General features: G+C 40.8%; 1 protein-coding gene across 2 annotated transcripts; it reads left to right on the top strand.

Moving 5' to 3' along the window:
• Window positions 1-2,720: 2,720 nt before the first annotated feature.
• On the top strand, window positions 2,721-17,263 carry RWDD3 (RWD domain containing 3). 2 transcript variants are annotated; one of them, XM_007977884.3, is made up of 4 exons: window positions 2,721-2,886; window positions 14,158-14,598; window positions 16,463-16,578; window positions 16,677-17,263. In XM_007977884.3, the coding sequence occupies exons 1-3, from the start codon at window positions 2,802-2,804 to the stop codon at window positions 16,537-16,539; spliced, it is 603 nt and encodes a 200-aa protein (XP_007976075.3). In that variant the 5' UTR covers window positions 2,721-2,801; the 3' UTR covers window positions 16,540-16,578; window positions 16,677-17,263. The 2 variants fall into 2 exon arrangements, with proteins under 2 accessions (XP_007976075.3, XP_007976074.3); XM_007977883.3 differs by having other exon boundaries at window positions 2,722-2,886; window positions 14,158-14,645.
• The last annotated feature ends 3,440 nt before the right edge of the window (window positions 17,264-20,703 follow it).

The following is a 20,703-nucleotide window of genomic DNA, read 5'->3' as shown; positions in this document are numbered from 1 at the left end:
CCTTGTGGTCTTGGGGAACCAACTATTTAGAAAATTTGCTTGTAAAAATAATTGTTCTAGCAAATCATACACCTTTGTGTGTGCAAGGATGAGAAGGGAGAGATAGAGATGGAGATAGACAATGCTCTAACTGTAGACATTCATCCTACATTTAAATATTTTGAATTTTCAGTAGCCTGTGAATACGAGGAAACTTATTACATTAAGGTAGACTTTAGAGATTTGACATGTAGCTGATATTTTCACAGTGCGAGAAATATCAAGCTGACATTATGCAGTCTCTGAGATGATTATTTCCAAATGTCAGAGTGCAGAAACTTATTCATGGGACTTCAGTGCCTTAGGATAGTGTCAATTTAAAAGACATTCACATTGACTTCTTTTTTATTTAAACACGCTAAATGAGGTATGAAAAGCAGGTTAAGAAATCAACTGAGAAAGGAAGAGCAAAGAAGAAACCTATTGACAAGAAAATTTTAATAATAGATTGATGTACTCTTTAATCAATTTTCACGGACCTCTTGCTGACAGTGGGCTTCAGCAATTGCCTCCTAATCCTTCCTACAGCTGTAATTTTGCTCTTCGTGTTATTTCACTCATCTCACATATAGTAAATTTGGAAAATTAAAAATAAGTAAAAACTATTTGAATATTTTATAGATTTTTTTTTTTTTTTTTTTTTTTTGCTTTTGAGACAGAGTCTCACTTGGTCACCTAGGCTGGAGTGGTGCAAAGGCGTGATCTCGGCTCACTGCAACCTCCGCCTCCCGGGTTCAAACGATTCTCCTGCCTCAGCTTCCTGAGTAGCTGGGATTATAGGTGCCTGCCACCACATCCAGCTAAGTTTTGCATTTTTAGGAGAGACGGCATTTCACCATGTTGGTCAGGCTGGTCCCGAACTCCTGACCTCATGTGATCCACCCTCCTCGGCCTCCCAAAGTGCTGGTATTACAGGCGTGAGCCACTGCACCCGGCCTATTTTATAGATTATTTTCAATAAATAAGTCAAAAACCAAATTGTTTGACTTTTAATCGTAACACTGGATTTTGAATTAAAATAACAGTGATATTTTAAATTAAAAATGTATTCTTTTGTTCAATCTCTTTAGCAGTTAATCTGAACCTACTGAACTGCTGGAACGTCTGTTATTTTGGAAATAAAGGAGTTTTTTTTTTTTTTTTTTTCTTTAAGCCAATTGGCCATATCAGAGATAACTGAGTTTAAATAAGCCTTCATCTTCCCAATTATGTGCTCCTAATTACTCGGGGTCACTGAAATCCCATGGCATCTTCTGAAAAGCATTTTCCCTGCAGTCCATCTTGTTCGGTTTCCTTTCTGTTCCGGGAAGCCAGTATCTTTTCCTTTATCAGATTTCTTTTTTACCAATAGCGGGAATGGTAATGGTGAATGGATGCAGGGTCTTAAAATCAGCCAACTTTGTTCTGACTTCTGTAGGTCAGTGACAGGAGTCACTGCATAACGACCTAAATTCCCATATTTATCTCATGAAATGTGATTTCTCATACAAACAAAAGTTGTGAGAACTCCATGAGCAAGGCCAGCTGCTTTTGGGGGCTGCCAAATTTTAAATTGTTACTGGAAAAGCAAAGACCAGGCAAACATCCGAGAGACAGACCTACCGCAGATAAGTATTGTAATCTTGTTCACTAAAATCAAAACAGAATAGATTGCTTATTCTGTTACCCTATTGATATTGCTCACATTTTAAAATTTAGGTGCTGGACTCAAGAATGATAATTTCATTAAGCTTCAAGAGTCACATTGTATTGTATGCATCGAATATCACGAAATTGAAAACACTGCAAAGCTAGTGTTTATACCCTTGGGTCATACACCCAACAGCCAAGGATTCCCACTGGCCACCTGCAGCAGGGCTGTCCCCTGTGAAGGCAGGAGACAAACGAGGAGCCTTAGGACACTTTGCTCCCAGGACTTTGGCGCACACTTCCCATGAGTCCTGGTCCGTCAAGTCAACATCCCGAAGCCGGGACTGGCAGGTCCTGACCCTCCCTTTTTGCACCCGCACCCGTAAGGGGAAGGGCTCGGGAATCCGGACCTTGTCTAGAGTCCCGGCGCCAGTACCAGTTCGGAGGGCATCCTGGAGGTTATTACTAACCCGGGCCTCTTCCGGGCTGCCCAGACACCAGGGTTGCTAACAGCTCCACCGGGGCGAAGAATTTTATTTTGTTGACTGTGGTTATGTCCAACACTCAGTTCAAACCTGAGCAGGGCAAGGTCTCACCTCGTCTCTCGGTCACTTCCCTGCTTGTTTGTTTCTTCCTAACTCCCAAGTGTCCTTCGCCCAGTTCATCCCCACCTCAGCAGCCCAAGGCTGGGCGGGGACGGTCGGGGTTCGAAGCCTGCAGCTAAACTTAGAGGGTTTCAGGCTTTGCTGGGAGGCTTCCCTGTGCTCAGAAGAGCCGGGGGTAAGCTGGGCGGTCGCCTCCGGTGCAGACAGAGGCGCAGGGCCTCGACCTCCAAGAAAATCTCCAAACCGAGGGTCTGAGCTTCGCGTCTGTAGTTAATGAGCAAGAGCTTCCGGGAGGAATTTCTAAGGGTCCAGCCCGCGCAGTCTCCCCCAGCCCTCACCCCGTCTCGCCCCGCCCATGTTCGTTTCGCTCCGCCCTCGCCCCATCTCGCTCCGCCCCCGTGCTGCCCGGCTGCGGAGGTGCGGGGTGCCCCCGGGTGGCCGCAGGCAGTGCTGCTCCTGGCCAATGGAGGCGGCGGCGGCGGCGGCGACAGCGGAAGGGGAAGCGCTGAGGGGGCGAGGCCCACAGCCATGGCGGAGCTCGTGCGTGAGGAACTCTCGGCCCTGGCCGCGATTTTCTGCGGGCCCCACGAGTGGGAGGTGCTGAGCCGCTCAGGTGACTACCCCCGCGCGGGAGGGACAGGGCGCCCTCAGGGGCCACCCGCGTTCTCTCTGCGGCTCCTCCCCACCACTGAGCCTGGGCACCCCGCCTGGGCCCACGTATGGGGACCGGGTTAGTTGAATGATGGAGTGACACGTCCTGGAGGCCGGAGTGGTGTCGCAGCGGGCTGGAGTTTGAGGCGACCCCAGAGACACTAAGAGAGCGGTGCGGACCACTGGGGCCTCTGCAGCCGGTCCTGCTCCCGGAGCCGCGGGCCCCTGCGGTCCGCGTCCCCAGGCCCTTCCCCAGCCTCCCACCATTCAGATCTCACCCTGTAAAGAAGCCTGTGCTGAGGCCCCCTCGTTGTTCTGTGTCATTCGTAAGCACTAAGCCCTAGGCCCACGAGAGCACTCCCCGGTTTTAACTTTACACGGGTATTTGTACGTCTTAAGTTGCAGGAGGGCAGGGTCTGTTTGGTAATAACTCCAGGCACCTAGAATGGTGCTGGCCAGGCACATGGTAGGTAGTTGGTAAATGTTTGTTGACTGAACTTTTTAATTTATCCAGTGCTCAACCTCAACTTTATCTGCATTGTATTTCCAAGTTGTTTGCTTTTCTGATACCTTTTTTTTTTTGGTGGAGTCTCGCTCTGTTGCCCTGGCTAGAGTGCAGTGGATCCATCTCGTCTCACTACAGCCTCCGCTTCCCGAGTAGCTGGGATCACAGGCGTGTGCCACCATGCCTGGCTAATTTATATATATAAGATACTTTTAAAAATTTTATATATATATATATATACACACACACACTTTTTTGTTAGGTGGAGTCTCGCTCTGTCCCCCAGGCTGGAGTGCAGTGACGCGATCTCGGCTCACTGCAAGCTCCGCCTCCCGGGTTTACGCCATTCTCCTGCCTCAGCCTCCGGAGTAGCTGGGACTACAGGCGCCCGCCACCACGCCCGGCTAATTTTTTTTTGTTTTTAGTAGAGACAGGGTTTCACCGTGTTAACCAGGATGGTCTGGATCTCCTGACCTCGTGATCCACCCGCCTCGGCCCTCCAGAGTACTGGGATTACAGGCGTGAGCCACCTGCGCCTGGTCTTCCGATACTTTTTTTTTTAAACAAGCTCTTGAGAGCTTTATTAGTCAGTTAGCCCACATTTATTGAATCCCTGCTGCCTGCAGACTTTGTCAGGGTTTCAAAGACACCGCTACCCATGGCCTCTAGGAGCTTACAGTGTAGAGAGGTTCTTTTCACTATTTTTTGATGATAGGTGAAACTTACTGTCCCTGTATGTGGCTTCTATTGAGTAAAAAAAAAAAAAAAAAAAGCCATTTATGAGAAAGTGCAGTGACTCAGTTTTCACTTAGCTTTCAGATACATTATGGACATGTTTGGGGCATGAGAGTTATTGTTCTAATGTTATATTGTAGCTACTATTAAAATGGACTTTCTGACCATAAATTGGTTAACCTTTAAGAAGGTTACCTTTAAGAAGGTAGTCTAGGCCGGGCGCGGTGGCCCATGCCTGCAATCCCAGCACTCTGGGAGGCCGAGGCTGGCGGATCACGTGAGGTCAGGAGTTCGAGACTAGCCTGTCCAACATGGCGAAACCCCGTCTCTACTAAAAGTACAAAAATTAGCTGGGCGTGGTGGCATGTGCCTGTAATCTCCGCTACTCAGGAGGCTGAGGTAGGAGAATCAATTGAACCCGGGAGGCGGAGGTTGCAGGGAGCCAAGATCTCACCATTGCACTGTAGCCTGGGTAACAAGAGTGAAACTCTGTCTCAGGAAAAAAAAAAAAAAAAAAAAAAAGATAGTCTAAAATTGGGCTGGATGTTGTGAGAAAACCATCTAAGATTAAGATCCTTCATGGTATCCATTGGATGTGTTATTCACTGAAGGACAGGGAGTTGACTTCCATTTATTCCTTCTTGCATTCATCCACTTACATCCACTCATGGGGCACTGTTATGTTCCAGGCACTATGCACCTATTAGTGTAATGGAGTTGCTTTCTTTTTAGTGCCCAGCCTGACTTGCGTCTTTTGAAACAATTGTTTAAAATCCATATGAAGGGATTTACTCACTTTTAGTGTTTTCTTGTCATCCCTCTTCTGATTGGATAATTCTTCACCGTCTCCCTCTCTGTCTCCACTGTTCTCTTTAGTGATAATTACTTCTGCCTGAGGCAGCTATTTGAAGAGATCATCAGTTTTCCTAAATTCCTTTATTATGGCTCAGTTGGGATTATCCTGGAAAAATGAACCTGCAATTTCCCATCACACCTTAAAGAACTGGTAATGATCTGGGTCATTAGTACACAGCTGAGCATAAAACACTGCTGAAGGGTCAGAGAAAACCCAAAAATGTAAGCATAGAAAGAAAACAGTTTCTTAATCTTGAGAACACTGTGGACCCTTTATCTGCTGTTAAATTAAGCATGACTTTCAAGCCATGCCTCCTAATTAATTTAATTCAGTGTTCTGGCATCAGTAAGTAATTGAATTATAAAAGAATTCAGTGTAACTTAGGACATTTTGTTGCTGAGAGGTAGAACAATTCAGTGATTGAAACGGGGATGTTTGATGTTCACAACTTGGAATTAAGGGTAAGGTAAGGCCTTTTTTTTTTTTTTTTCCCCCATGGTTTTTGTAACATCTTTTTACAAAGTAAGGACTTCTTTAACAGACCACAGTAAACATGCAGCAGACTGCTGGCTACCACTCACCATCACTGTCAGTTTGGGTTGGAGGATGCACGCCTGATACCAGAACACTCTGAACACCAGTTCTTTTTTGGCCTCCCCCAAATAGGGTTCTCCCTTTTGCTGCTAGAATCAGGAGAATGTTGCAGAGGAATTGCATTCCTGGTAACACGATACCCAGCAAGACTCAGACTGCTAACCCAAGGATCAACTATTAAGGCCGTAAGATTGAAGAAGCTGAATAATTGGATTCCATTTAGCTGGACTAATTTTATGCTGAGAATTTCAGGGGATTTTATCTGCCTTTTGATCTCTTTACAATGGTTATAGTAAGCTCATAGTAAGAGGCATAACCATCTCTTAGGGGTGCAAATTAAGTAAGTCCCTACACTCTCATCTACAAGGGAGGGCTGTGGATAGACCCCATTAGGGATATTCTGTTTTTTTCTATGCATTGTAGTCAGTCCAGTTGCCAGATTTGATGGGGTGACCTGCCACATATGTGATACTTTAAATACATCTTACTTGATGAGGGTTACTATTGGTCTTATTTCACAGAGAAGATAACTGATACTTAGACTGGTTAAATAACCACCAGGCTCCAGGTGTATGGGCCTTTGCACTGCATCATGCTCCTTAATAGAGAGATGGGGCTGTTGCATCAGGAAAATCGTTCTTGGAAAGCAAGGAAATACTTGTCCAGAGAGAGAGATAGTGAGCACCCAGAGAAAAGACATGAGTGTGAGCCAACTTATGTTCAGAACAATCCCAAAGGGGAGTGTTTGTGCATATATGTGTGGATCTATGAGAGGCGTGAGATTGGTATTGTATCGCCATTTTCCTGATGGGGAAATTGAGTGACACAGATTATGTGGCCATAGTCAGTGTTCATTTTATGTGGCAGTTGTGCGTCTGGAAATAATCTCACAGATAAAGTTGTAAGATGGGAGAATCCAATATCATGTAATATGTTTTCACAGAAGCTGTAGAGTGAATTTTTGTATTTTATCAACACTAATGTTCAGATTAGTTTGGACCCTTTTATAAAATAAATCATGACTGCCACACATTGACCCCGCTAAATCTGCTCAGCTTGGTTTTCTGCTGATTGTCGGTATTGAGCTCAGTTCTGTAAAACCAATGAGATTGCTACTTTTAGCTTCATTTATTTTTAGGTTTTTTTTTTTCCTTCTGAAGCTACATTGAAACTTATGTAAAAATCCAACTGAAGCATAAAACAAGCACTGGTGTATGCTTGCCTGGGAGCTGCCTGGGAGCAAGAGGAGACAGTCTTGTCTTATCAAGTATGAGAGGGTGCTGGAGGTTTCTTAGTGGTTTTCTTCAAAGTTGTATGTTGAGGATATATAACAATTGCAAAGAAAAAAATACAAGTGTAGAGAAAGTCAGATGTATATGGTATGTAAATGATTTCTTAATTGGCTCTTAGTGAATCCTGAATAACCCATTCTCTTCAATTTTACCTTTTTAAAAAGTGTCTTCTGTTATTTGCATTTATAGAGTTTCTATTGTCTGTTGTATTTTATGAAGTAGAATGAAACCTTAAATATAGCATTAGTGTGAATTTGGAGTTCTAAAAGTTTAGTTTCTCTAGTTTGAATTTCCGTTTGGAATGTAGTTAGGAGCATACTTTCAGATGTTTGTAAGGAAGTATAAGGTTTGAAACCTGTTTCAGTTTGTGTTTTAGGTATGAAAATGACACACTTACTATAAGACAGAATGATTTGGTGAGAAACAAGTAGTCGATTTGTATCAACTTCAACCAGAGGGCAAGACCTACATCTTTTGGTAGGGTCTTTAGAATACATGAAAATAGCCTTGGACTTAGGAAATGTTAGTTTTCTGGGGGCAAGCCTTAAGTTTTCTAGGGCATAGATGTTTGTTGAGAATGATCAGTTTGTGAATTAAGCTTATTAACTAAAGTTTTGGGGGGCTATGGAGGGGCAGAGATTAGTGTTAGATTTAGAGCATAATTATTTTTCTGCTAATCACTGTTTCTAAGCTGTTAATAACCTTAAAGCAGATAGGGGCAACTTTGTTTTCTTTTTCATTATGGCAAAAAAGAAAACAAAAAATCAGATTTACAGTGCATGTGTTATATGAAAAATTGTGAGGCAAAAAGGAGCCAGTTTAATTGCTTGTACAATGTCAAGCAGATGAGAAATGGAAGAGTACAATACATACTTGTAGAGTTTTCAGGAGAAAATGAGTTTTTAAAAGTATGTAATTTTATTGCCACATTAAATACCAGAAGAATGGAGGATGTTATTGGGCTTTTCAGTTTCTTGTAGAGATGACAGTATCATTTTGTATAATCTTATTTTGCAGCTGGTGGGCAGGGGGATTTACCAAGACCAATTAGGAAGAATGCTAATCCTTTCCAGTTCTTAAAAGAACTAAGGCAGTTTTCTTCCAAACATATAACTAGTATGGGGGTCACAGTTTTCTAACGTGAAAGTCAGGAGTTTCACCCATTGCTATTCTGTTTGCTGACTAGGACCAGAAAATAACACAGAGAAAAATGAAAATTGGTAAGGACTGACATGGCTGGTTCAATAGCTTTTTAAGACTTTCCCCCTGGACTACCAACATGTTTCTTTCATGTGGTTTCCTGCACTAGAGAGGACCCAGTGGGTGTTTATATGGCACAGGTTGGAGAACACTATGGGTGGTCTCAGGGTCTTGATCAGACAGGGATTCTTCAAAGTTTGCAGCATAGCATCTTGCTTCAGTGTGGATACACTGCCTTCTTCTGTAGTAAAATCTCTGTCTCCTCCTTTTAAGGACCCTTGTGATTACATTCAGGGCTCACCTGGGTAATCCAGGATAATCCCCCCCATCAAAATCCTTAATTTAATCATGTCTGCAGAGACCCTCTTGCCATGTGAGGGAACATATTCACAGATTCTGGGGAACAGAATGTACACATCTTTGGGCCCATTATTTAACACAGGTACCAGGGATTTCTGTACCTGTGAGATCCATGGTTACAAGCTACTAGCACAATTCCAAAACCTATATGACTGTAAAGTTTAAAAGTTTTTTTGTATCCCCCCATTTTGGTTGTTGTTTAAAAAGAAAATCAAGATATTTCAGTGCTGGAAAAATGTTAATTTAGTTTAACCACAATAATTCTGGGCATGAAAATACCATGAAATAAGTTTGAAATACCATGGAAGTCATTAGGTGGGACTTAGGGAGGAACTGTGGAACTGGACAAAATTTTAGTAGACAGAAAGTTAAGGGCCTTCTTGGAGGTAGTAGGAGCAAGAGACAGAGATGGGACACCTGAGACTGAGGACATGGTATAAAATGGGTAATGAAGCAAAGAGTGAGGGGAGAGGAAGTCAGAGTGGTAGGCTGGCCCTAGGCGTTGCATGGAGGAATTTGTAATTCATTTCAGTCTGGGAGAGTGGTATTGGGATGATTTGGTGTGGGGAGAGGCAGGCGGCGAGGAGACCACTATTGCAGAAGCCAGAGAAAGGCCTGAATTAGGAGGGTGAAAGGGAGAGAAATTCTGGAGGACTTGTGGGATTTGGCAGTTGAATGCTAAGTATGAAAGGAGGGGAAAAAAGAAAGTGGAAGGCAGCTTTAAGATTTTATGCCTAGGCCAGGTGTTGTGAGTCACACCTGTAATCCCAGCACTTTGGGAGGCTGAGGCGGGCGGATCACCTGAGGTCAGGTGTTTGAGACCAGCCTAGCCAACATGGTGAAACCCCATCTCTACTAAAAACACAAAAATGAGCCAGGTGTGGTGGCGGGCACATGTAATCCTGGCTACTCGGGAGGCTGAGGCAGGGGAATTGCTTGGACCTGGGAGGCGGAGGTTGCAGTGAGCCGAGATCACACCACTGCACTCCAGCCTGGGCAACAGAGCAAGACTCCATCTCAAAAAAAAAAAAAAAAAAAATGCCTAGATAACTGGAGGAAGAAAGTTGTTTGTGGAATTATGCTTTAGCGAATGCCTGTCATTTAGGGGTTTAGGAAAAGTAGAAAAACAGTGCAGTGATGAGCAGGGATGTAGGAAAAGAACCAGGACACTGTGGTGCCTGGGAGGTAAGGGAAGAGAATTTTGAGATTGGTTCAGCAGGTTCAGAAGCTATAGAAGGGTAGGACTGGATAAGGGCCACAGAATGTGGCTATGTCAGGGGTGCCCAAAGCACCCTCACACTCAGTGATTTGCCAGAAGCACTTATAGGACCTGGAAAAACTGTTATATTCATGGTTGCAGTTTATTGCAGCATAAGAATACAGACTAAAATGAACAAAGAAAGAGTTGCATGGAATGAAGTCCAGGAGAAACTGGGGGCAAGTGTCCAGGTGTCTCCTCCAGTAGGGTCACACAGACATGCTTAATTTTCTTAGCAATCATGTGTGACAACATGTGACATGTGTTCCCAATCAGGACAGCTCATTTGAGCCTCCTTGTCAGAATTTTAATTGGGGTCAATCTTGTCAGCATGTAATAACTTACGTGACTCATTTCAGCTACTCAGACTCCAGTCTCTAGAGCAAGAAGATTTACCATAAATCACATTTTTAGCCTAAATCCTTTAATCAGACTGTGTGGTCCAACACTTCAGGCATACAAAAAAAAATGAATAAATAAAAAATGAAACCCACACTCTTTTTTTTTTTGAGATGCAGTCTCACTCTGTCGCCCAAGCTGGAGTGCAGTGACGTGATCTCGGCTCACTGCAAGCTTCACCTCCTGATAAAACCCACACTCTTAACAGGTAGAATGTTACTCAGCTCTTAGGAACCAGCCATGGGCCAGTCCTGAAGACAGGCTGTTTGTGAGAATGTGCATAATTTGAGCACCTCACTCCTGCTGAGTTTTCTCTTTCTTGCACAGTGGTAATTAGGAGGTCATTGGTGACGTTTGAGAAAGGAGCTTCAGAGACAAGGTATGTCGGAAGCCACGGTACAAGTAGTTGTGAAAAGAGTGGTTTGTGGGAAAATGGATGAGAGAATTATATTTTAAGAAGACTGCAGATGAAAGGATAGAGAATGATAGGTCAGTAGCTTAAGGGAATTAGTAGCACTGAATTTTTTTTTTTTTCATGCAAGAAGATAAATATTTTCTTAGTAGAGGAGAGGAATAATTAGAGGGAGGGATAGAAAATGCAAGCACTGCCCAGGTGTAGTGGCACACCACCTGTAATCCTAGCACTTTGGGAGGCCAATATGGGAGGATTGCTTGAGGCCCGGAGTTCAATACCAGCCTGGGCAACATAGCAAGGCCCCCATCTCTACAAAAAAATAATAATAAAAATTAGCCAGGCATGATGGTACATGCCTGTAATCTCAGCTACTCAGGAGGCTGAGGTGGGAGGACTGTTTGAGCCCAGGAGGTCAACACTGCAGTGAGCCATCATCATCCCACTACACTCTAGCCTGGGTGACAGAGTGAGACCCAGTCTCAAAAGCAAACAAAAACAAAAAACAAGCACAAGACCAGTGATAGGGTTTCCTGTGGAAGGGAGGAAGACACTTCTTTCTCAGATAAAACAGTGAAAAAGAACAAGATGATTAAAAATAAAAAAAGTGTAATCAAGTGGCCCAGCAGTTCTTAGGTAGCAATGACAACTGCAGTTCCTTGGTCACTAGCACACTTCCATGGATTCAGCCAGTAAGGAGACAGTGAACCCAGATGGATTTGGACAGTCACTGCTTACTGCACAGCAGGCAGCATTAGCTTTGTGTTCACATTGATTCTCCTTGTTCCCCAAGTTCAATGGTGTGATGTGGAGGTAGACTGAGGTGCATACTATGCATTCAGTGGGTCTTTGTTATAGCTGAGGGGCAGTGAGCTTAGGAACCCTCTGGTCTTATGAGGGGGCTGCTAGTGATCCTGCTCAATCTTTGTCCTGAAGGAGTATGTTACCTTATATTGCTTAGGAAACAAATCTGCCCCCTGACCTGGAGGGAGAAACTCTAGCTTCCAAGGCTGTCGGTTATACAAATGTCCTTGAACAAAGCTGTTGATGCCCTTTTTTCAGAAGGCATTTAGAAATGCTAGATTGTGGCCGTCTGACCTGCACACACTGACCTAGCGATGGATGAGAGATGTACACTGACACAGATATTTTGCCTGTCAGTGTGGCTAAGGGGGTTCTGCTCCTGAATCTGCAGTGTGGGCCCCAATAAGCTGGCGAAGTTCACATTTATTTAGTACAGATTAAATGACAAAGGCCACGAGTAAACACCACTAGTGGGTAATTAACATTGCCATCCCCTCGCCCGCCCCCAGTAGAGAGCAGTCATGCACCCACGGAAAATGAAAGGTTGGTCTTAGGACCACATGAGTAAACAAGTTATTTAGGTAAACTCCCCCACATTCCCTTGTTATTTGCTCTTTTGCTATCAACTCAAGGTAAAGAGGATTATGCTACTTTCAGCCAAATCTTTTACTGAAGCTATGCAACACCCCCGGCCTTCTAAGAAGGTTTGTGACTATTTCCTATAACTATCTTTTAATTGTTCTTCTACAATTTTTCCCACCACCCTGACTGAACTCCCACTCCAGATCCCTGGAGAATTATCTACCAACACAGACATTTATGTTTATATAAATTATATGTACATGTATATGTATGCATATTTATGAATAAAGATGAATAAAGAAATGTTTAGGTGTAGAAGAGAAGTCAAGGAAGATCACTTGGGATATATCCCCACTCTCGTGTTCTGAAACACTGGATTGAGTCAATATGATGGGATCTGTGTCTTACCTATCATTTTCCCTCAGAGACTAGTACAGTGCCTTGAGCTTAGTAGGTGTTCAGTGAATGTTGAATGATGAATAATTGAAGATCTTTAACAGTTCTCCTCCTTGAAGAGAGAATGTCAATTCTCTAGATGATTACTAGAAAGTTTATTCAGCCTAAATGGTCATGTGTTGTCTGCAGTTCTGTTTGTAATATCTGTTTTACATATTGAAATGTACTGTTTTAACATAGGCAGCCTACTTTAACAATAAAATATTTTTTTAAAAAGGATAAATACTTAGGCTGGGTGCGGTGGTTCATGCCTGTAATCCCACCACTTTGGGAGGCCAAGGCGGGCGGATCACCTGAGGTCAGGAGTTTGAGACCAGCCTGGCTAACATGGAAAAACCCTGTCTCTACTAAAAATACAAAAATTAGCTGGGCATGGTGGCACATGCCTGTAATCCCAGCTACTCTGGAGGCTGAGGCAGGAGAATCTCCTGAACCCGGTTGGCGGAGGTTGCAGTGAGCCGAGATCGTGCCACTGCACTCCAGTCTGGGCGACAGAGTGAGACTCGTCTCAAAAAAAAAAAAAAAAAAAGGATAAGTAACTGGATAGAAGAAGAGGGGATTTTGAGAAACATAATGGGTTTTGGAGGAATGTGCAAAGTTACATTTGGAAAATTTTTCTTATGAAATATACCTGTTTATAACGGTTAACTGTCTGTGTTTCCAGATGATGTCCTAAAATAGTCGTTCCTTGCAGCTGGTACTGAAGAGTGTATGAAAGAAAAACTCTGTAACAGATGTATCTGGTCCTGTATGAATCAATGTCTGTAGCAATGGCTTTTATATATGTGGAATCAGAAGGCTAGGAAGCAATTTTAATGTTCTGTTCTTTAAAATGGGGATACATTCAGGTTTCAGTTGCTGAGGCTGTTGAGCAGCAGTCCAGGTATGAAAATGGGAAAGATTTGACTGCTTCTCTCATGCAGAGGAATAAAGCAAAGGCACATGCAGAGGGAAGCAGGGGTGGAGAGAGGCAAGTTAGCTTCAGAGAGATTTATTTGCACCCAGTTCTGTTCTACTCAGCCTGACGTTTTATCATCTTTTTGAAAAGTGGCGTGAAGTGGTGTGGAACACATCAGAGGGTGAAGCCGAGCAAATCTGAAAGAGAGCAGAGGATTTCATATGATATCCTATGTGTGCTTTCCCCTTCCTTCTTAGGAGCTGGAAGAAGCAGAATTGATGTCCACTCAATTTCAGTTCATCTTGCCACCTTCATGTTACACTGATACTAATATATTTGAAATAAGAAGAGAACATTCCAGGCAGTTACTGTGTCACATGCAGTCATCAGTTTCTCTGCAACCCTACAACTACAGGGGATTCCACTGTTTGCTTTGACTTGGACTTCCCATAAAATAACTTTTGTTGGATTTAATGTATAATTTTTAAATTAATTACTGATTTTGTACATACATGGTATTGTATCTCTGAAAGCGCATATGAGTTTATTAGGGATTTTCAGAATTATCAACTAAGTCTGGCTAGAAAAAAAATTATCTGATGAAAAACCTTTCTGGTAACTTAATAAAAATGGGGTGATAGCAAGTGTAAATGCCAGTTAAGTTGTGGGCGCTGGTGTGTGTGAATACATGAATACATGTGTATGGTTGAAGGAAATAATTTGTGAATCATAGCTTTCCTGGTATTATGTGTCCCTTCATAAAATAGCTCAAAGTTTTCTCATGAAAAATAAATTGACATTTGAGACAAAAGTTTGAACTTCCTAGTGTTCCATTCAAATTAAATAATGTACAGCTTATGATTATTTTTGGATGCCTTTCAGAGACAGATGGGACCGTGTTCAGAATTCACACAGAAGCTGAAGGATTTATGGATGCGGATATACCTCTGGAATTGGTGTTCCATTTGCCAGTCAATTATCCTTCATGTCTACCTGGTATCTCAGTTAACTCTGAACGGTTGACCAGGGCCCAGTGTGTGACTGTGAAAGAGAAGTTACTTGAGCAAGCAGAGAGCCTTATGTCGGAGCCTATGGTTCATGAGCTGGTTCTCTGGATTCAGCAGAATCTTAGGCATATCCTCAACCAACCAGAAACTGGCAGTAGCAATGAAAAGTGTACTTTTTCAACAAGCACGACCATGGATGATGGATTGTGGATAACTCTTTTGCATTTAGATCACATGAGAGCGAAGACTAAATATGTCAAAACTGTGGAGAAGTGGGCTTCAGATTTAAGGCTGACAGGAAGACTGATGTTCATGGGTAAAATAATACTGATTTTACTACAGGGAGACAGAAACAACCTCAAGGTGCCAAAAAGTTAAATGTTGAGTATGAATCTGGCTATTTTCTGCTTAAAATGGTGTGTCTAAGTGTGTTTTGTAACAATGGGATAGATTAATTATTAAGATGTTTCTGCTTTCATTATTACCATCTTAATGGATCTTCCTTTTCTTTTTAAAGAATGTCTGACTGCTAATTACAAGTACAAACTTGCAAAGCTTGAAGAATAAGATTACATTTTAAAAATCATGTTACTTAATAAAGTGACAGGTTATTTTAAAAGCTCTGTGGCACATGAGTGTTTGTTTCTGTAATTAGCTATGAGCTTGAACTTTATAAATGTGCACTAAAAGTTTGTGCATATTAATACTTCTTCCCATAGTTAGGCACAGCAAGGTGTGTATTTGTGGATAGTCTGCAAGATTTGTAACTTTCTGGCTGTTAAAAATACATTCTGACACTTTAATTTGGTATCTATAATACCTGGAAACAGGAGCTTGTCTGTTATAACTGAGATTTCATGTTAGTAGAAGTAGAATCATTAGGGCTGTCAACTTGTCACCTCCTACCTAACTTTTGCTTTCCACCTGATTTGTCTCAGCAATTGCTTTCAAAATCATCATCTTCTTCAGATTTTTCAAGTTCTTATTCTAATCTCATCTGACCTGTTTTATGTGGGACAAGATGAGGAAAACTTTTTTATATTTTAAATCTTAGAAGAGCTACAAATCACTTAATAGGTTTTATACTTTCAGATACGTTAGGTCACGAATAATTACATTTGAATTTATTTAAGACAAATTTAGTGTGAACAGCCTATAATCTTAAAGATTTGTAGAATAATGACCTAGTTTTTTCATGATGGGCTCTTATCACAAAACTACTTTGGCATTTGGTTAACCAGACTCATGCTGGGTTAAAGTATATAGATACAACAGTAATTCAGATTTAATACATATCTTGGATTGGGGCTGACTGAGGAACCTCTTGTTTTAAAGTGATTTGTAGTATATCTATAATGTTTGATCCTTTCGGGTAAAATAATACTGACAAAAAATAAATACAAATTAATTTTCTTGCTCATCTTTACCTAAAAGGCTCAGATTTCTCTTTAAGCAAGCTCAGGAATATTAGGCTAAACACAGCTATTTTGCAGATGTTGTTACTCAGATTGAAACATCAATTAATTAACAAGTATTTATTTATATTTACTAGAACCCTGCTAATGTAGAGAAATAATACTTTTTTAGGAGATCTTTTTTCAGCTCTCTCTAAAATGTCATTTTACATAAATTTCTCATATTTTTATAAGAATGTATACTAGGATTGAGGATGTATAGGTACGTATTTATAGATGCTATCAATTTGGAATGCTAAGTGCTGTGTGCCTGGTAATGTCATTTAGCTGCTGAATTTGTAATAGTAAGAACAGTGGCTTGTGCTCTCAAGCGTGCCGTGGTGCTATATCCAGGTACTCTTCTAGTGCTTTGCATGTATTATTTCATTTAATCAGTACAACTTTCCCATGAGGTAGATCCTGCTATTAATCCCATTTTATGGAGAAGGCAACTGAGCCACAGAGGATTTAAGTAACCAGCCCAGAGTAAGAACTAGTAGGCAGTTCAATCCAGATTTAAACTTGGGGAGTTGGATTATATTGTTCTTTACTCCTGTATCCACCACTACATTATTCTGCCAAGTATGTAAAAACAAGTATGTAAAAATTCTTACTGCTTGATTTAAAAAAGGGGTATTCTTTAAGCATGAAAATAAGCCTACAGGTTTATGGCTCCTTTAAGATTCAGAGTAAGATACGTATTTAATGTACTGATTTATTATTTAGGAGTACCTGATTCTTCAGAAAACCTCCAAAGTAGATGTGGACTCAAGTGGAAAGAAATGCAAAGAGAAAATGATTAGTGTGCTGTTTGAAACAAAAGTACAGACAGAACACAAAAGGTATAATTTAGTACTATTGCAGATGGAAAAGCAACTGAATCGATAATTATACTCTGACAAACCTAGGCATATTCATGAGTTTCTCTTGTATAATGCAGGTTTCTGGCATTTGAAGTCAAAGAGTATTCAGCGTTGGATGAATTACAAAAGGAATTTGAAACTGCAGGACTTAAGAAGCTTTTCTCCGAATTTGTACTTGCGCTGGTAAAATGAAATGGAAGACAGGAACCTTTTAGTAAAATAGCAGTGTTTTTTGTTGTTTTTGCATTGGATTTTGGGAGTGGTTAATTGAAATAGTCACCAGGGAGCAATTTTAGTTTCTCTGAAGCAAAATGATAGGCATCATTCTAACTTCAGGAACAAAAGCCAGTTCTGTTTTATGAAATATTAAACATGAAGAAAACTTGTATATTCTAATGTTTGCCAGGAAAGACTAGGTTCAGTAGATGAGACATTATTTAAAAGACACATTGAAAAACACGGTAAATGAACACTTGTTTTTATAGACAATATTTGTTTGGAACTATGTAATTTTCTGGCTGATTTTCTTGTAATTAGATGATTTTTTAAAAAGAGATTTGTTTTCATGTTTACTTTTTTTATGTTTATATTTTTAGCATTTGATCACCATTTTCCACCATCCAGCTTATGTCTAATGTTTTAATAAATGTTAAGAAAAATATAACACCGATTTTTTTTTATGGAATTACATAAATTGTTAGTTTAAATACAAAGTTCTATAGAACCAGATTTACAGTTGCTTTTTGAGAGTGTTTTAGAATAGCATGATACTTGCTAGCCTTAGGACTAGAGATTTGATTCCAATTAAAATTCTTATTTGAAAAATTGAACTTCTTGTTTTGTAAGAAGAGAAATGTTCATACAGAATGAACCTGCCTTGCTAGATGGAGGAAATTATATAAAAATACTATTTTTATTATGAAATCTGTCAAAACATGGTAAAATATATTTATCATGAACTAATGAGAGAAGAAGCCATAAAGCTTATATTAAAATCTGTAATAAAATATAAGTAGACATTTATATCTCAGAAAGGATATTTGTACACATGAAGCCACCTGGGCTGCTAAAATAAGGGGCTGAGTCATGGAAGAAAGGCCAAGTGAATCCCTTTCACTGCCACCTATGAAGTATAGTGATATCATTATACAATTATAACTGATGGGGGAGGGAAGTGAGGAGAATGTGGCATGCTGAGCAGTGTTTCCTGACAGTAGTGTTCTGTGATGATGTCAATTCAATCTGATTGTCTTATTTTCAGGTACCTTTGTAATTTAATTATACCTATCTGTTGATTATTTTATGGGTTTCTTTAATGAGGAGATGTTCAGTTTATTTACTGTCATTCTAGTGTGTTGTGTGTGTGTGTGTGTGTGTGTGTGTGTGTTTTGGAGAACTGGTAAATGTAGTTAGATTATTCTATGGCAAGAGCATGTAGAACAAGGAGAAGCTACCCCTCTGGTACGCAGAACTGAGAAAATAGGCCTGAAAATTTAGGATTGCTCATTATTACCCCTTCATTTGATTTACTGAAGTTTCAGTGAAAATTAACATAACGAAAAAGAAAAGAGTGGAGAATATTGGCCATGTGGTTGAGATGGATTGAGGGGATCATGATATAAATTTTTACCTTGACTCTTCTCTGCAAAAATATGTTCCTGCTTATGCTTTCTGGTGCCCTTTTAGCCTTTCATCCTCAAATTTGACTCTTTACAGAAGAGCTTGAATCAGATCAACTTGAATGTTCGCTGTAATGACTTTCTCCAACTTAATGATATTTCTATCTGCTAAAATTATTTTTTTAAAGTATTGGTTATTATTACTTTCTTAGATGTTTACATGTAAGTCTTTCACAGATACATACACATCAGAATAGAAAACTAAATCTTGACAGAGTTAGCGACTTATATAAATGTAATTTGACCTTTGGATAAAATAAAATTTTAAATTATATACCAAAAAGCTATGAGTCTCTTTGGTATTTCTTGAGTATTAGAGGAAGAGACTCTTAATTATTTCCATTGATATTTTTGCCTCAAACTCTGCTTTCTTTTCAGCTTGAGATACTTATGAAAAGATAATTAAGACTTCTGCTTCAGTGATGGCAGACCAGCTTTTCACTGAAGAAAACTAAAAACAAAATATAAAACACATCCTCTTAAAAAGAATCAAAGTCAATAAGACAGTGAAAATTGCTGGGCTAAATCCTGGAGGGGAGAGGAATTCAGAGAAGTAAACCTAGCACTTAGGGCTATTTCTTCCTATGCGTACATTTGCCACCCTGCAATAGTCAGCTGAAGGGCTGAGTTCATTTTTGTCAGCTTGAAGATCTAGGGAGTAAATTTGGGGTCTGGAGGATAAAGCAGGTGGGGCCAAGAGGTAGGACCCCTAAAGGACTACACTGTGTTAATAAAGGTGAACTGTACATAAACCAATTGTCCTAGACTATAGGTAAGGTTTGAGAATTCTGGTGGGTCCAGAAAATCTTAAATCTTCAACTTGGATGAAGGTCTCTGTCATTCTAATACTCTCAAGTCCTCCAAATCTTCTTTGAAGGAAGCTAACATCTTCCTAAGGCCTCAAATTATATCTATAAATTATTTCAAAATTTAGTATCTAGCAAATGATCAGAGGTAACTGGATACATGAAGAGACAAGATAGAAACAGCAGAAAAAACAGGCAATAGAAATGGTTGTGGTAGCTCGCGTCTGTAATCCCAGGAACTTGTGAGGCTGAGGTGCGTAGATTGCTTGAACTCAGGAGTTCAAAACCAGCCTGGATAATGTGGTGAAACATGTCTCTGCAAAAAATATATAAACTGTTAGCTGGGCGTGGTGGCATGCACCTGTAGTCCCAGCTACTCAGGAGGCTGAGGTGGGAGGATTGCTTGAGCTGGGGAGTGAGCTGAGCTGAGATCGTGCCACTGCACTCCAGCCTGGGTGACAGATTGAGACTCTATCTCAAAAAAAAGAAAAACTCTGGAACTGAAAAATGCAGGAGCTCAAGGGATGGTTAATCAGTTAAGGTCCAGTTAGGAAATCAGAAACTAGTGTAGGCATTTCAAACAGTAAATTTAAAACAGACATTGATTACAAATTAAAAAGGCTGTAAGAGTTAAAAGGAGAGGGAGCGGGGCTGGATAAAAGAAAAGAAAAGGAGAAGGGTGAGACACTCAGAGTTTAGAAACTGCTAAGAGCCTACATCTGCTATTGCACTATTGGAGACTCCTCAAATCCTTCCTAGACCAGAGCTAAAATTGCTAATAGGCGCTGTCTCTGGTCCATTTGAATCTGGACTCACTCCACCCCTGTTACCGCTATACTGACTGCCAACAAGGATCACAGTGCTATCTGTGCTACCTTCTGATCTCCCAGAAGTGCCTTCTATTGACAAGCCTAACAGGAACCAAGCAGGCAAGGAAGTCTGGGGAATGTAGATCGCAGAATTTCAGCCTCAGGAGAACAGAGCTGACTATAGAAGGATGGCTATGTGTGTGTGAAATGGGGAGAGGGCTCAGTGCCCACAGAAAATAACCAACCAGTACCCTTACTTTCAGATATTAAGCATCCACACACATCTTTCTACCCATATTTAAATTTCTGTGCCACAATAACAGTTTTATGCTTCTGTCTATGTAGATTTAACTCTCTGTTGTTTATGAAACTCATCATTGCCTCAGAAAGGGGAGAAAGAGTCCCACCAATTACTATTGTTCTCATTGGTGTTAATTCTTCTAGTTTAGTCACAGTCCCACCTGGATATTCTGTAGCTTGAAGATTAAACTGTAAATCACTATCACTAGTATTAGTGGCATTCCTTATACTCCTAAGGCTTGAGAGGGGGAAGGAAAAAAATAGTTATTATATACAAAGATATTTAAACCAAGCAATGAAGCACATTTACACAACTACTTTGGTACTTGTTTCTGTAACTGGTCATGAAGCTGTAGGTGATATTTGTAACTTCTTCCTCTACTTAATTTTTCATTGCTCCTGGCCAGCACTTTAGCTGGCAAATGTTCTATACCTAGTAGGGAAGCTGAATCTTCATTCTGGATTGGTCTGAGTCCTTAGTAGTTGAGGTGCTTATTAATTTTCACGATT

This window comes from Chlorocebus sabaeus, chromosome 20, assembly GCF_047675955.1.
Source record: "Chlorocebus sabaeus isolate Y175 chromosome 20, mChlSab1.0.hap1, whole genome shotgun sequence".
Lineage (NCBI taxonomy): Eukaryota > Metazoa > Chordata > Mammalia > Primates > Cercopithecidae > Chlorocebus > Chlorocebus sabaeus.
Note: the sequence above shows the minus strand (reverse complement) of the source record. Positions and strands in the feature narration are given on the sequence as shown.